The sequence below is a fragment of the Humulus lupulus genome, chromosome 7 (assembly GCF_963169125.1).
Source record: "Humulus lupulus chromosome 7, drHumLupu1.1, whole genome shotgun sequence".
Classification (NCBI taxonomy): Eukaryota; Viridiplantae; Streptophyta; class Magnoliopsida; order Rosales; family Cannabaceae; genus Humulus; species Humulus lupulus.
The window spans coordinates 90,520,747-90,536,630 of record NC_084799.1 but is presented as its reverse complement, the minus strand read 5'-3'; the positions used below and the strand labels follow the sequence as shown (position 1 = coordinate 90,536,630).

The 15,884-nt window shown below is 40.3% G+C and overlaps 1 protein-coding gene across 1 annotated transcript; it reads right to left on the bottom strand.

The window, feature by feature from the left end:
- Positions 1 to 14,780: 14,780 nt before the first annotated feature.
- LOC133791964 (uncharacterized) lies at positions 14,781 to 15,526 on the bottom strand. The gene is made up of 2 exons (XM_062229872.1): positions 15,283 to 15,526; positions 14,781 to 15,148 (listed from the first exon to the last, which is right to left on the bottom strand). The coding sequence occupies exons 1-2, from the start codon at positions 15,524 to 15,526 to the stop codon at positions 14,781 to 14,783; spliced, it is 612 nt and encodes a 203-aa protein (XP_062085856.1).
- Positions 15,527 to 15,884: the final 358 nt, after the last annotated feature.

Genomic DNA, 15,884 nt, shown 5'->3' with positions numbered 1-15,884 from the left:
GAAAGCCCAAAGAGTTGTACAGGTGGCAGCTCAATCCAATTGCGATGGCATGGGTTTATTTTGTAAGTTCACGAGTATTGCCGACCTCTCATCTGTCTTCTGTTGATAGAGAGCGCTGCTTGTTGGTTTATGCTATCATGACCTAAATGAAGGTTGATGTGGGCCGAATAATTCGCTATAGCATTCGCAACATCAGCAGATTCAATACTACAGCTGGTGTTGCCCATGGTACCTTCCTCTCGACCCTATGCAACACTTATGAGGTACCAGTCTACCCAAGCGATCTAGTCCGGAGGCCAATGGGGGCAATCAATCAGACTATGTTTACGGCATTCCTTTCGGCCTCTCTTACTCCACGTGCCTCTAGCCAGCAAAACAAGCATAGCCGGGCTGATGAACCAGTGGACATTGATCCAGCTAAGGAAGAGGAAGCAGATGCAGCAGGTCCCAGTAACCCACCTTCGAATTTGGCAATTGGTGGACCGATTGATGAGCACACGCAACGCACACATGCTCGATTGGATTACCTTATTCAACAAAATCAGTACTTAATCCAATCACATCATGCGCAAAATTAGCACTATAATGACTTCATGGTGCAACAAAATGAGTATGGGCGGGTTAACATTGAGGAGTTGAATGCTTTAGTAACGAGGTGGACTATGAGCTCTGCTGATGAGAATTACTTCACTCCTCCGCCATAGTACTCTCCATACCAGTGGCCGCCTCCACCACCTCCTCCGCCATACTGATGTGGCGTCAGGTAAGTTCTCTTCCCTTGTCCTTTTCTTTATCACATTGGGGACACTGTGCATCTTTAGTTTGGGGGGGAGCATATTTTGTTTTATTTTTGTTTTGTGCGTTGTTTAGTTTAGTTTTTAGTCTGTTGTGTTATTTTCTGTGTTGTTTAGTGTAACTGTTAAACCATCATTCGTGTCTGTTGTTGCTTTGTATTTGCTTGTGAAAATGAAATTCAATTCAACTGTGTGCTTGGTTAAATTGTTTTAGAGTTTAATTTAAAAAGTTTTGTGGGAAATTTTTAATATGTTTTGAAAATGCAACATTTTGGATTTTATTATATGTGTTTGACTAGGGTTGGTGGAATGACAATTTGAATTTGATAGAACTTGCATTATTTGGCCTTTGAGGAGAAATCCTTGATGACGTGTGTTTAGAAAAGTGATTTAGGCAATTTTATTGGATCGATTGTGCCTTTCAAGCCAACCTTGATTTAATTATCCTTAGTTACCCTTTTTGAGCCTTAAACTTGGTTTTTTTTCTTGATTATACTATTTGAGCCTAAATTTCCTAACTTCATTATTTTTTTTCCTTTTCCTTTGTTATCATAAGCATATAATTTGTGGGAAGGAAGAACGAAAAATAGTGAGGTATTGGTATGATTTGAATGTAGTATGATTGTACAAAAAGAAGAGAGAGAGAAGTTTTTAGATTATGAAAAAAAAAAAAAACAAATCAATTTGTCACACTCCTTGATTTTATTTATATAGAAAATATTAAGTTTGGGGGAGTGTGATTTGAAAAAAAAATGATATGAAAAGAAAAGAAGAAAATGATGAAAGTGTGGTAATCTCTCTCTATAATTGTTAAAAAGGGTGATTTTTGGTGTGGTGAAGAGAAATTTGGCTGGTTTCAAGGTTTTTATGCTTATGGTAACGATTGAGCCTAAATGACAATTTCATCTACCCTTGCCTAAGCCTAACACTATAACCTGTGAACGTCCTTTTGATTTCAAAACACTTGTTATTGACATTAGTGGAGAAGGTCAAGTAATGCAAGCATATTGAAAAATTGGTTTGTGGAATTGTCTGGAATGAGTTGAGTACATATGTTAGAGTCCAAGTGTTGTAGTCATTTTCGTGATATATTATTGATTTCCCTAATTGAACTTTACAAATTGGACTTTAAGGCAATTGAGCTGAAATTCTGGTTATAAATATTGCAATTGAGATTTCATGAGTTTTGGCAAAGTAGTGTAGATGGTAATGTTGGTTTAGCTTGTTCGTTTTGTGTTTGTTTCTTTTTGTTAGTTTAACTTGGTCTTTACTCGAGGGCGAGTAAATGTTAAGTTTGGGGGAGTTTGTTGAGTCTAGTTTTTATCATGTTTTGGTGATGTTTTAGTAGTCTTTTATTTTGTTTTTCTATCATTTAGTGCGGGTTTATGCTTTGTTTGTCTGTCTTTGTGAATATCAGGAAGAATTGAGCTCTTGGAAGAAAATGTCAAAGAAATGGAAGAAATAACCAAGTTTTTCATCATATTTCGAGGAAGAATGGTTCTCAACATAATTTGGAAGTGTTGGTGAATTTTTGGGATAAAAACTCGAAAAATTGAGAAATCTCTTAAGAGCCACGGCATGAGCAAAGTAGAGCCGCGGATAGGTGGGAAACAGAACCAATGTTTTGAAGAAAATCCAAGGGCCGCGGCATGGCTAGAGAGGGCCGCGGCATTGAAGAGCATCAACCCAGATTTCGTCGACACGGGCCGCGGCATGGCTGACTAATGCCGCGGCATGAAGAGGACATTTTGCCCAGGAAATTGGACACGAGCCGCGGCATAGTGTATGTAGAGCCACGTCCCGCCTCTTTAAAATTTGAGTCCTAGGTTTTAATATGGCGAAAAAAGAGAAGAGAAAGGGAGACGTACGGATTAGGGATGAGAGCTGGTTTTGAAGGCTGAAGACTTAGAGTATTTCTACATGTTTTTCTTCTTCTTCTTGATGTTATCTTTATTTTTTGTTGTGATTAGCATTATGACTATGAACTAATTTTCTGTTTAGGATGTTTAATTGAATCACTTGAATCCCTGTTATGAACTAATGCAATTTCAATTTTCTTCTTCTTCAATCTTCTTCAATTCCATATAACCTGTTTTTATAGATTGATTATTGATTGGCCATCTTTAGTCATATACATATGTTTTTAAGTCAAAATCTGAGAAGTGAGATTTAATTTTGCTGTGGTTATATTGGACATAATTCTAATTTAGAACGAAAGTATCTGAATTAATTGTGTAACTATTATTATGTTTTCGAGATTAATGCTACATTTGTCGTTCAATTTACCATAGAAATATAGGAAATTGTTACCTAGGTTGAGTTTATAATTCATAGTATGATTATAGGCTGCTGTATCAACTTGTTAATTGAATTAGGTAAAAAGAAGAAGAATTCACACTTTGCATTAGGGAATAATAGGGAGGATAGTTGATGAGACTAAATATCCTAATTGTTTCTCAGTGATTAAATTAAAAGTTTTTCTATTAGTTGTTATTCCATTCAATTTTCAATTATTGCTTCTGCACTTTATAGTTTCTCTTGCTGTTTTTACAAAAAAATCAAGAATTTCAATTCATCAAATAAAATAAGAAATTAATTGACTGATAATTGATAAATCAGTCGTTGAGGATGATACTTGGTTTTACCATTTTATTACGAATTGCGACTGTGTGCACTTGCATAGCAAAAATATCGCACCAGGCCGCGACGCCTGAAGAACAGGGCCGCGACCCGAGCCCCTAAACCTAGAAAAACCAATTTTTCTCAACGTTTTTCCACGAACCTAACCTCAAATTCCACCCCAAACTTGCAGCTAAACTCAAATTCAAGCCCAAAATTCCCATCCTTTTAGTCTTAACATTACATCTAGCTTATAATCAATTCTTACTCCTATTTAAACACCCAAATTCAACCAAAACCCATAATTTACACAAGTTTTAAACTCCAAAATAACTCAGCTTAAATCAGTAGAGTAGGATTGGAACTCTTACCTGAATTGATGGTCTAAACTTCCCAAAATCCTTTGATTGACCTTAGCCTTGTTTTCCCCTTCCTCAAACCAGCCCAAAACCTTGAATTTCCTTATGTTTTTCTTCAGCTTCAATACACAAGGAGAGAGAGAGAGAGAGAGGGGAATACGTGTATGAGGGAGAGAGAGAGAGAGCTGTGATTTCAGAACACTTGGGTGGTTTGGTTGAGTCTAGACTTACCCCTGGGTTAAACTCTTAACAAAAAAAGGCCAAATTACCCCTTGAATCACTTAGCTCTCTACTTTGTTCTAAGGGTTAAAATGGTCATTCCGCCCCATTTTCCCGCTAATTCTTCAAGTGTTTCTACTGTTAACCAATCAACCCCATCACGTCTAATTAATTGCCAAATATTTATTCGTTACCCAATAAACCCCAAAATATTTTATACATTCCCAAAACACCCCCAGGCTCCCCCGAGCCGGGTATTTTAACCATGATGTGACTATTTCGCTAATCTGCTCACAAGAACCGTCTCGAGCCATGAACTGCAAATATATCCACATAATAATGTGGTCTCAACCAAATATCACATAAAGTTACATTTATGCCCTCAATAGGCCAAAATTACAAATATGCCCTTATAAGCTATAAAGGGCCCACATGCACATCTAATACTCTTAAACATGCATATAATATATTCATTTAATCATATTAATCATGCATGCCACATAGTCATACATTTAACCAATTAAACATACATATATCCAATTATTCCCTCTCGGCACGCTAATCAATGCCCTAAGCCCTATTAACAATTTTGGGTCATTACAACTATCCCCTCCTATTGAGTATTTCCTCCTTGAAATTGACTTGAATATCTTGGGATACTGATCCCGCCTAGCTGACTCAAGCTCCCAGGTCACTTCCTCGATATTGATATTCTTCCATAACACTTTGACTAGAGGAATCATCTTGTTCCGTAGAACCTTATCTTTTCAGTCTAGGACTTGAATTGGTAGCTCTCCATATGTCAAATTTGTCTGCAACTCCAAATCCTCATACTTCAATAAATGAGTCGTGTGTTAGACGTAGTTCCAAAGTATATAAATGGGGGAGTACATCGTGAACCCCTGATAACAATGGTGGCAGAGCCAATCTATAGCCCACCTGCCCGATCCTCTCCATGATCTCAAAAGGTCCTATGAATCTAGGGCCGAGCTTGCCCTTTTTTCCAAACCTCCTCACCCCTCACATTGGTGACACTCATAGAAACATGTGGTCCCCTACCTGGAACTCCACGTCCCTACGCTTAGGATCAGTGTAGCTTTTCTGTCTACTCTGCGAAGCGAGCATTCGAGCTTAGATCTTCTCAATAGCTTCACTTGTCTTGTGAACCAACTATGGTCCAAAATACTTCCTCTCACCCATCTCATCCCAATGAAAGGGAGATCTACATCTCCTTCTGTACAACATCTCATATGGAGCTACCCCAATTGTTGATTGATAACTGTTATTGTATGAAAACTCAATCAACAGAAGGTACTTACTCCATGACCCTTCAAAGTCTAATACACACACTTTAATCATGTCTTCCAATACCTGAATCGTCCTCTCAGACTGTCCATCTGTCTGAGGATGAAAGGCTGCACTGAACTTCAGCTGAGTCCCCATAGCCTTCTGCAAACCACCCTAAAACTTGGAGGGAAATATTGGATCCCCGTCTGATACTATAGATTTGGGAACCCCATGGATACGTACAATCTCCCTCACATACAACTACGCGTACTAATCCATAGTATAGGTCGTCCTCACTGGTAGAAAGTGAGTTGCCTTGGTGTATTTGTCTACAATAACCCTCATTGAGTCATGTAACCCCACTGTCCTAGGCAAACCTCCCACAAAATCCATAGTAATGTCCTCCCACTTCCATTTGGGAATACCCAAAGGCTGTAGCAACCCCGTTGGTCACTGATGCTCAGCCTTCACCTGCTGACAGGTCAAACATTTGGTCACGCACTCCACTACATCCTTCTTCATCCCAGGCCACCAATATAACGTCCGCAGATCCTCATACATCTTCATGGTGCCTGGATGGAGTGAGTATGGTGTAGTATGGGATTCATCAAGTATGTCTCGTCTAATACTCACATTTTTTGAGACACAAATTCAATCCTTATACTGTAATAAACCAGTCTCTAAAATGGAATAGTCCTTAGCCACTCTAGCAAGGATATTCCCTCTAACCTCCTGCAACTGTGCATCATCCATCTGACCCTCTCTTATCCTCTCCAAAAGGGTCGACTGTAAAGTAATGTTGGCCAACAGGCCCACTACAAGTTCTATCCTTGCTCTAGCCATCTCTTCTACCTACTCGTTTGATATCTGTATAGAGCTAAATAACTGTCCTGGGCCACTTCTGCTCAACACATTTGCCACTACATTGGCTTTCGCTGGGTGGTAAAAGATATCATAATCATAACCCTTTACCAACTGTAGCCAACATCTCTACCTAATATTCAAGTCCTTCTGGGTGAAGAAATACTTCAAGCTCTTATGATCGGTGTATATCTTGCACTTCTCCCCGTACAAGTAATGTCGCCAAACTTTCAGTGCGAACACCACTGCTGCCAACTCCAGATCATGGGTAGGGTACCGCTGCTCATACTCCTTCAGCTACCGTGACACATAGGCAATAACCTTCTCATTCTGCATCAATACGCATCCCAATCCAAATCTCGATGCGTCACAATATACTACAAACTTCCCTCCATCCGAAGGAAGACTTAACACTAGAGTAGTAATCAGCCACCACTTCAGTTCTTGGAAGTTATTCTCATACTTATCTGACCAGACGAACCTCAGATTCTTCTGTGTCTATTCTGCCAAAAACTTGTTGTGGAAATTCTAACGATTAAAATATGCGCAAGTATACACAGCCGACAACAAGTAATACAGTGATACAGTATCAAAGTTCGTCTCCACAGGGACTTTTAAACTAAAAATAATGCAATATCAACTAATAACAATTTACAATTCAGTAACCAAATCAAGAGAAAATTCATGTAATTAATTCTGAAAATAAATGTAAATGAGCAAATTAATTAAACTAAAAATCAGAGATTAAAATGAAAGAATTCTGGGTGGATTTCAGATATGAGAAAAATAGATTTGGGTGGTTAATTCCCCTCGGTTCGTTCCAATTGCTACAGCAATGACTCAGCAATGGGTCAGCAATTTATGTCACAGTTAACAGATTTCGCAAAACCCAGTAAGTTTTTCCCAAAACTTAATATCTATTGTCTATAACCCCCCTCAATACATTCCTATATTAAAACAGACTATAACCAACCAATCAAGCACCAAATCTTTAGTTTATGCAAGGCAGCAAAATAGTCCTATTCCACTACTCAAAATCACCTAAAACTAGGTAAGTTTCTTGCATCAATTGAATGAGTTCAGCTAGACTTCCCTTTTCCAAGCTAGATCTAACTTAATAAATGCTAAAAATGGCCAGTAATTAACATTCACTTATCATTACAACACATTCAATTGAACTATGACATAAACAACTTAACCATGCATTTAGAAATTTAGTTCATACATAAGGGTTCATAACCACCCAAATCTTTAGGGTGTTAGTTCATAGCTGAAATTATAAACATAAGACCAGTACAGAATATTTCCATGAAGTTTGAACAGAAATTGAGATGAGAAAATAATACAAAATTAAAGAGAAATAGAGATTAGAGAGAATTGAGTGTTGAGCTCTAGTCCCCCTTAGGCGTCTGCCTTCTTTTTCTCTCTTATTTCGTACTCCCTTCTTCTTCTTTCTTTCTGCTTCTCTCTGTACTTTTCTTCCGTGAAAATATCTAGGCTTCTCAAAAATGAGGGGTGTGTCCTTCTATTTCCGGCTGCCTCCTCTTTAGGGTACTTGGTTTACCCTAATTAGTAAGTCAAAGTCAATTGTGCCCTCTTGTCCTTTGCCACACCATCCAGCTGACTCATTGTACAACATTCTCGCCACCTAGGCATCACTTATTCTTCATTAAGTCCAGCTGGAATTTGTCATGTTTCTTCACTGGTCCTTGCCAATTGTTACGATAGGTTTGCTACAGCATTAAGAATACAGCAACATGCTCTTTCCAGAATTGTTCCTCTTCATGGTCCAAAGTTCCCAATCACCTGCTTTAGCCTCCTTTCCTGATTAACATAAACACGAAACTACATAAATCACTAAGAAAAATATGATAATACAGATACACAGTCCCTTGATACAAATATACACTAAATGGACACAATTACACTACTTACAACTCATTACTCTTTTGTTTTGGTTTGAAAATTAAGTTTAAAGATGTGAAAATAACTCTAAATCCTAGAGTTATCAACACCCCAAACTTAGCCTATTGCTCGTCCTCGAGTAATGATGACACAATAGTAAACACAATAAACAACACACAACACACCAATAACAGATGAGAGATTGAAAAGAATTCAAAATGGCCTAGTGAACATTGATGCTCTCAGAAAAATGGAATTAAGTGGAATAAAGAAATGTTTCTGCCTTAACCGTATATGCTGCCCTTTCAAATTTTTCTCACTGGATATCACTAACATCTCTCTAGAGTCATCTAATCAATAGTGTATAAAATTGCATCCCACCGAACTTTGAATTTCTCTACAATCACCCTTTGATTTTTTCATTCATAATAGCTCCATAAGTTGAATTAGTGCACTCCTCTCCACTAATGTAGTCTAAACTTATCCCCTTGATCAATAGGACTTTACTAAGCTTGTAATGTAAGGCTTGGGCTAGGGTATGGTAAAGGATATATTTTACTAGCTTAAACCTAACCACCTCACTTGTCAAAAACCGAACCTCTCCTTCATTATTTATCTCTTTTGACTCACTTCCCTATAATTAATTCTACTCACTAAGGCATGTGGTTGTAATCTATTTTTCTTGCTATTTTTATTCCTATCTCTCTTCCTTTTTGTTTTTGTTTTTTTTTTTCATAACCACATAATAGATATTTTTTCTTCTTTGCTTTTCTGATTTTTTTTTTATTTAATTTTCATTTTTCAATTTTTTTTTCTTTCAAACCACCCAGATTCAACACAAGAGAGATACAATTACATGATATATAGCAAGAGAAAATGCAAATAAATAATGGCATGCCTTGTGAACTAATTCCCCACCCCAAACTTACAACCCAACATTGTCCCCAATGTGGCTAAAATAGTAATCAAGAATTAGCTCGCCACAAGCTACACTCACCGCACTCACCCCAAACTTAGTGTGACAATTAATTTTTTGACAAGTGATAGCAATCAAGTTGGGACATATATGGAAAGTGTAATATAGGGGTAATGGGTATGTATGATCGGGTGAAATACAAGAATAGGCTAATCGGCTCAAAAATGGGTGACTAAGGGAAAAATATGCTTATAAGGAAGGCTAGAAAGGCTCAAACGTCCAAAGATGGCCTAAATCATGTCTTAGGGATAAGTCTAGCTAGGATTTCGCCTCAAGGAAATGCACTAACCAATTCTAGATGCTAATAGCATATACTCAGCAATCATTGGAAAAAATTCAAAGTATGGTGGGAAAACAACATTATACACTATTGAAAAGAGACTAAAGAGAAACATCCATAATATCCAGCAATTAAACAGGCAGAAGCAACATAGAAAGCCAGGCAGTTACATGAATGGAGCGAATGGAAAAATATCATCATCGAGCAGAACACTAGGCCACAGGAATATATTTTCAACTCTCTCAACGACACACACAAACAAACAAACAATAACAGAACCACACAGAAACAGAAAACGAAAAACATAGTCTAAAACATAACATTAAAAAAAAAAAACTAACAACAATAACATAAAACAGAACAGAAATTAAAATTGTTAACAGGACAAGGAAACCCCCTTCACTCGGAGTCCTCGTTAGGAGCATCCGGATTAGGCTCAGGCGCTGATTGCGCAATCCAAGGATCAAGAATCTGCTGCAGGAATGGTGGGAATTGGGGAACAACTCTCGGAGTGAACTACTTGAAGGAGCGCTCCATGATGCCATCGCGCTGCTGCTCATACTGCCAGAAGGATTGCAAACGGCTACACATCTCCGCTTGTCAGTGATGCATTTGTTGTTGCATCACTTCGAACTGAGTAAACCGCCCCAAGAGGGCATCATTAACTGGGGCAGAAGCAGAGGCCGAGGAGGAGGCAGGGGCTCGGGTGGCCTTGGTAGCTCGGGATGGGCCAAAACTGACAGGTGCCTTAGCATGGAGCAATCCCTCCTCAGGCCACACAGGAACTCCAGCATTGCGGCAAAGAACGGTGATGGTAGCAGGCAGAAACAATTTCCCTTTTCCGCGTTGGGAACACTCGAAGATCTCTTGAGCTAACACTGTCCTGACATCTACTTGGAATCCCTTTTGCAGGCAATGGAGCATGAAGGCGCGAGCCTTGTTCACCGTAGAATCATGTGAAGTAGGGCAGAGAGTGATCTGAACAAATGAGTACAGACATTTAAGATCATGCTCCAATTCCGTCTTCCGAAAATGTAAGTTGTCGTGTTCGTCCACATCCCAGGTAGAATCATGCTGAGCTATTGTTTCCATAACTTCTATTAGTGCGTCCCCTGTCACCTCCCCTCAGCATGGGGTAAACGAGCACTCAAAGGATTCTAGTTCAAATAAGCTGCTAATTGCTGCAGCACTGAACTGGACTTCAACTTCACGAACCATGACCGTAGTGGGCCACTCTTGAGACAGAAAGTTCGCATAGAACTCTCAGACAAGCTCGGTTACTGCGGGCTCGGGCTGCACCACAAAATTCTCCCAACGCCTCTCACTGATTCTGGTACGTAACCACTCAGGTAACTCCTCTATTCCAGCTTTTTCGGCCACCAAACCTCTCTCAATATACAGATCCCGACTAACCACTTGGTTGTTGTATTTTGCTTCGGCCGTGGGACAGTAAAACCTCTGCACTTCATGGAATTGCCTCCTCTTCACTTTGTGTGCGACTTTCTCGGTTCTCGGCATTTTGAAGTTGGAGCTAGACTGAGGGATAGGCTCGGTTAGTGTTTGGTTAGCCGAGAGAAATGATTGAATGGAAGAAATTTCTATGTCGTGGGGCTCGGGTTGCTTTTTTTGGAGTGTGTTTGGTGCTGAGTAGAGGTATGGTGAAATGGGAAATGGTTCGGGATGCTTGGGAGTGGGGTACGGGGTACGTGGTGGTCGTGGAACTTGGGTTGTGGCAGGTCCGTGGGCGGCGGAGCTCGGTGGTAGCTGGGCGGGGACTGGTGCTCGAAATGGGGAGGTGCGGTGGCTGGGAGTGAAGTTGATGTAGAAGATGAAAGTGACAGTAGGTAAAATGGGGTAGGTTTTTTTTTTTTTTCTTTCTTGGGTCAATGGTGGGGTCATTGGGTCGGCCGAATAGGGTCAGCTACTGTTGCAAGGGGGCCCAGCTGACTAATTCTTGGGAGCCCAATATAATATAGGGTCAAATGGACCCTTTCTTTATTTCTTTTTATAAAGTCCACGGGCTGCTGGGTCCACAAAAATCCAAAATTTTGACAATTTAAATGCACCCAATGATTGCACCTTTAATTCATTAATCATTTAATCCTTTATTCAAGCACGTGCCAGTTTCTCACTTTTCGGACCAACCAGCCTCGATGAAACCCCGATACTTCTATTTTGGACCCAGACTCATTTAGTTGCTGCCCAGAATTGCTGAGTGGTTGCTATAGCAACTGGGCAACACTTTCCACCCCAAACTTAATTCTGCTTCCCAGACTCAATTTTCGCCCAGTTCCTTAGAAACCGTCCCAGAATTAACCTGCACAGAAAACACACTTTTCAGAATTCCACTGAACAATTTATTCCTATCTAATATATATATATATATATTTTTCTTTTTATTTTCTCTCTTTTTTTTTTTTTTAAGGGGTGCCATTGAATTTTTCTTTCCTCATTTTTTTTTCTTCTGATTTTCAATTCTGTTCTTTCCTCTCTTTTCTTTTTGTAAGGCACCCCAAGTTACAATTTGTTTAAGCATCCTTCAAGGAGATCGAGGTCTTTTCTCGGTTGACCTCGCCTCCCCAATAGTGTTTTAACCGCTGCCCGTTAACTGTGAACTCCCTCCCGGACTGATCTTCTCGAATTAAAACAGCTCCAAAAGGGTAGACTTCGGTCACTGTGAAGGGGCCCGACCAACGGGATTTTAGCTTGCCAGGAAACAGTTTCAACCTGGAATTAAACAACAAGACCTTCTGGTTCTTCTCAAACACCCGCTCCTTAATTCTTTGATCATGCCACTTCTTTGTTTTCTCTTTATATAGCTTGGCGTTTTCGTAGGCGAACAGCCGCATCTCGTCCAGCTCATTCAGCTGCAGTTTTCTTGCTTCTCCAGCAACTACAAGATCCAAATTTAACTTCTTCAACGCCCAAAATGACTTATGTTCTAATTCCACAGGAAGATGACACGCCTTCCCGAAGACTAAACGATAAGGTGACATGCCTAGAGGAGTCTTAAAAGCTGTCTTGTATGCCCAAAGCACATCATCTAATCGTTGGGACCAGTCCTTCCTGCTGGGATTCACAACTTTTTCAAGAATGCCCTTGATTTCTCTATTAGAGATTTCAGCTTGCCCGTTGGTTTGCGGGTGATAGGCAGTGGCGATTTTGTGCTTGACACTATATTTGGCCAATAGGGCAGCCAAGACTTTGTTTACAAAGTGCATCCCCTCATCGCTAATCAAAGCTCTTGGCGTACCGAATCTTGTAAACACATGTTTATGAAGGAACTTCATAACCACTTTTGCATCATTCGTAGGACTAGCTACTGCCTCCACCCATTTTGACACATAGTCAACAGCCACTAGAATGTAGAGATTCCCAAAAGATTGCGGGAAAGGACCCATAAAGTCAATGCCCCATACGTCAAACAATTCCACCTCCAAAATGCAATTAAGAGGCATTTCATTCCTGGCTGAGATGTTACCCACTCGCTGGCAGCGGTCACAACGTTGAACAAAATCGTGAGCATCCTTAAAGATAGAAGGCCAATAGTACCCTGACTGAAATACTTTGGTAGCGGTGCATTGCCCACCAAAATGACCGCCATAAGGAGCTGAATGGCAGTGTTCTAGGATGCTGGAAACTTCATTTGCTGAGACACATCTTCTCATTATATGGTCTGGGCATTGCTTATACAGGTACGACTCATCCCAGTAATAAAATCTGGCATCATGTAAGAATCTTTTTAGCTGCTGTTTGTTGAAATCTGGTGGATGTACGCCCCCAACTAAAAAGTTTACAATGTCTGCATACCATGGTACCTCCTCTTGTTCCACAACTAGTAATTGTTCATCAGGAAAGGAGTCCTGAATTTGCAATTCTGCCTCTGATTTGCTGCTGTTAATGTGAGTTTCCAGCCTTGATAAATGGTCCGCTACTTGATTTTCAGTGCCTTTCCTATCTCGGATTTCTAAATCAAATTCTTGCAGCAATAGAACCCAACGTATAAGCCTCGATTTAGAATCCTTTTTGGCTATCAAATACTTGATAGCAGAGTGGTCCGTGTACACAATAACCTTAGTCCCCACAAGATAGGATCAAAATTTTTCAAAAGCAAAAATCACGGCCAGCAGCTCTTTTTCAGTTGTAGTGTAATTAATCTGGGCGTCCACCAATGTTTTGCTTGCATAGTAAATAGAATGAAAAATTTTGTTCTTCCGCTGCCCAAGAACAGCTCCAATCGCAAAGTCACTGGCGTCGCACATAAGTTCAAAAGGTAACGACCAGTCGGGTGCTGTGATCACTGGTGGTGTAACAAGGGCTGACTTCAATCTCAAAAATTCCTCTTTACACTCAGCAGTAAACTCAAAAGGCTTATTTTGCTCCAGCAAGCTGCATAAGGGTTTGGACACCTTTGAAAAATCCTTTATAAAACGCCTGTAAAAGCTAGCATGGCCGAGGAAACTTCTAATGCCTTTTACCGTGGTAGGGGCTGGTAGTTTCTCAATAACTTCTAGTTTAGCCTTGTCAACCTCTATCCCATTGCTAGACACTTTATGCCCCAATACAATGCCCTCTTGCACCATGAAATGACATTTTTCCCAGTTCAACACTAGATGAGTTTCTTCACACCTCTTTAAGACTTTTTCTAAATTCTCCAAGAAAACTTCAAAAGAATCCCCATAGACAGAGAAATCGTCCATGAATATCTCCAAGACACTCTCAGCCATATCCGAGAAAATAGCCATCATGCACCGCTGAAATGTGGCTGGTGCATTACATAACCCAAAGGGCATCCTCCTAAAAGAGAATGTGCCGTATGGGCAGGTGAAAGTAGTCTTCTCTTGGTCTTCAGGCCCGATAGATATCTGATTATACCTAGAATACCCATCAAGAAAACAAAAGAACTCCTTACCCGCCAAGCGGTCCAACATTTGGTCGATGAAGGGCAAAGGGAAATGGTCCTTTCTAGTGGCTTTGTTCAGTTTTCTATAATCCATACAAACCCGCCAGCCAGTAACTGTGCGAGTAGGAATAAGTTCGTTGCTGTCATTTGTAACTACTGTAACACCCCCCTTCTTCGGAACACATTGGACAGGACTAACCCAAGTGCTATCGGAAATCGGATAGATTATCCCATAATCAAGCCACTTAATGACTTCTTTTCTAACCACGTCCTTCATTACTGGATTCAACCTCCTTTGCTGCTCCACAGAGTGAGTACAATCAGATTCCAGCAAGATCTTGTGCATACATAGCGCTGGACTAATCCCTTGAATATCCGCCATTGTCCATCCAATCGCCCTTTTATGCTGCTTCAGCAATTTCAGCAATGCCTCTTCAGCAACACACTCCAGACAGCTAGATATTATCACAGGTAAACTATCATTGTCGCCCAAGTACACATACTTTAAATGACTTGGCAGTGGCTTTAACTCCAGCTGGGGTGGTTCTTCAACAGATGGTTTGGGTGGCTGGAAGTGCTATTCTGGCAGATTTAGAGCTTCAAAGACTTTATTGAATTTCTTTACTGGTTGATAAGAATCCACCCATGTAATAATCTGCTCTTCCTCACTACTATAATCCTCCTCATTTACAAAAATCTGGGTACCCATAGCAGCTTTTTCCACACTTCTACTGATTCTTTCAGCCACTAAAGTGTCAATAACATCAACTCTAGAGCATTCTTCAACTTCATCCGGAAACTTCATGGCTTTGAATACACTAAAAGTGACTTGTTGGTCATTCACCCGCATAGTAAGTTCTCCGTTCTGTACATCAATGAGAGTATGCCCTGTAGCAAGAAAGGGCCGACCCAATATTATAGGCACTTCTCTATCCGCTTCATAGTCTAGAATGATGAAGTCGGCCGGAAAGATAAACTTATCAACTTGGACTAGAACATCCTCGATTTGCCCTCGGGATGAGCCATGGATCTGTCGGCAAGCTGTAATGTAACAGTCGTGGGTCGTGCTTCACCAATACCCAACTTTTTAAAGATTGACATAGGCATAAGGTTAATGCTAGCGCCCAAATCGCATAATGCTCTTCCAACATCTCTACCTCCAATAGAACACGGAATCGTGAAACTGCCAGGATCTTTTAACTTAGGAGGGATCTTGCTTTTCAACATCGCGCTACATCCTTCTGTGAGAGCTACAGTCTCAAATTCCCCCAATCGCCTTTTCTTTGTCAAAATACCCTTTAAGAACTTGACATAATTCGGCATTTGCTCCAATGCTTCGACCAAGGGGATATTAATATGCAGCTGCTTCAGTACATCCAAAAACTTTCTGAACTGACCATCCTGTTGTTGTTTGCGAAATCACTGCGGAAATGGAAGAGGCGGTTTAGGACCAGAATTTACTGGAGCAGTTTGCTGACCATTTGCTGTAGCAACTGGGCCAGTTTCAGCAATTTCCTGGGCAGTTTTGTTACTTGTTTCTCCTTCACTTTGGATTGAAGTGGGCTCTCCACTACCCAGTATTTCCTCAGAATTTCCCAGATTTTTACCATTCCCCAGCTGAATAGCTTTACAGTGTTCTTTCCCATCTCTCCTTGGGTTTTCTGTATCACTAGGCAAAGAT

Bases quoted from the DNA above. Each gene is read 5' to 3' on its own strand.
- LOC133791964 (XM_062229872.1), bottom strand. From the start codon at position 15,526: ATGCCGAATTATGTCAAGTTCTTAAAGGGTATTTTGACAAAGAAAAGG. The intron at 15,149-15,282 runs GTATTGGTGAAG...TCATCATTCTAG, and splicing joins GTCAATCTTTAAAAAGTTGG to ACTATGAAGCGGATAGAGAA.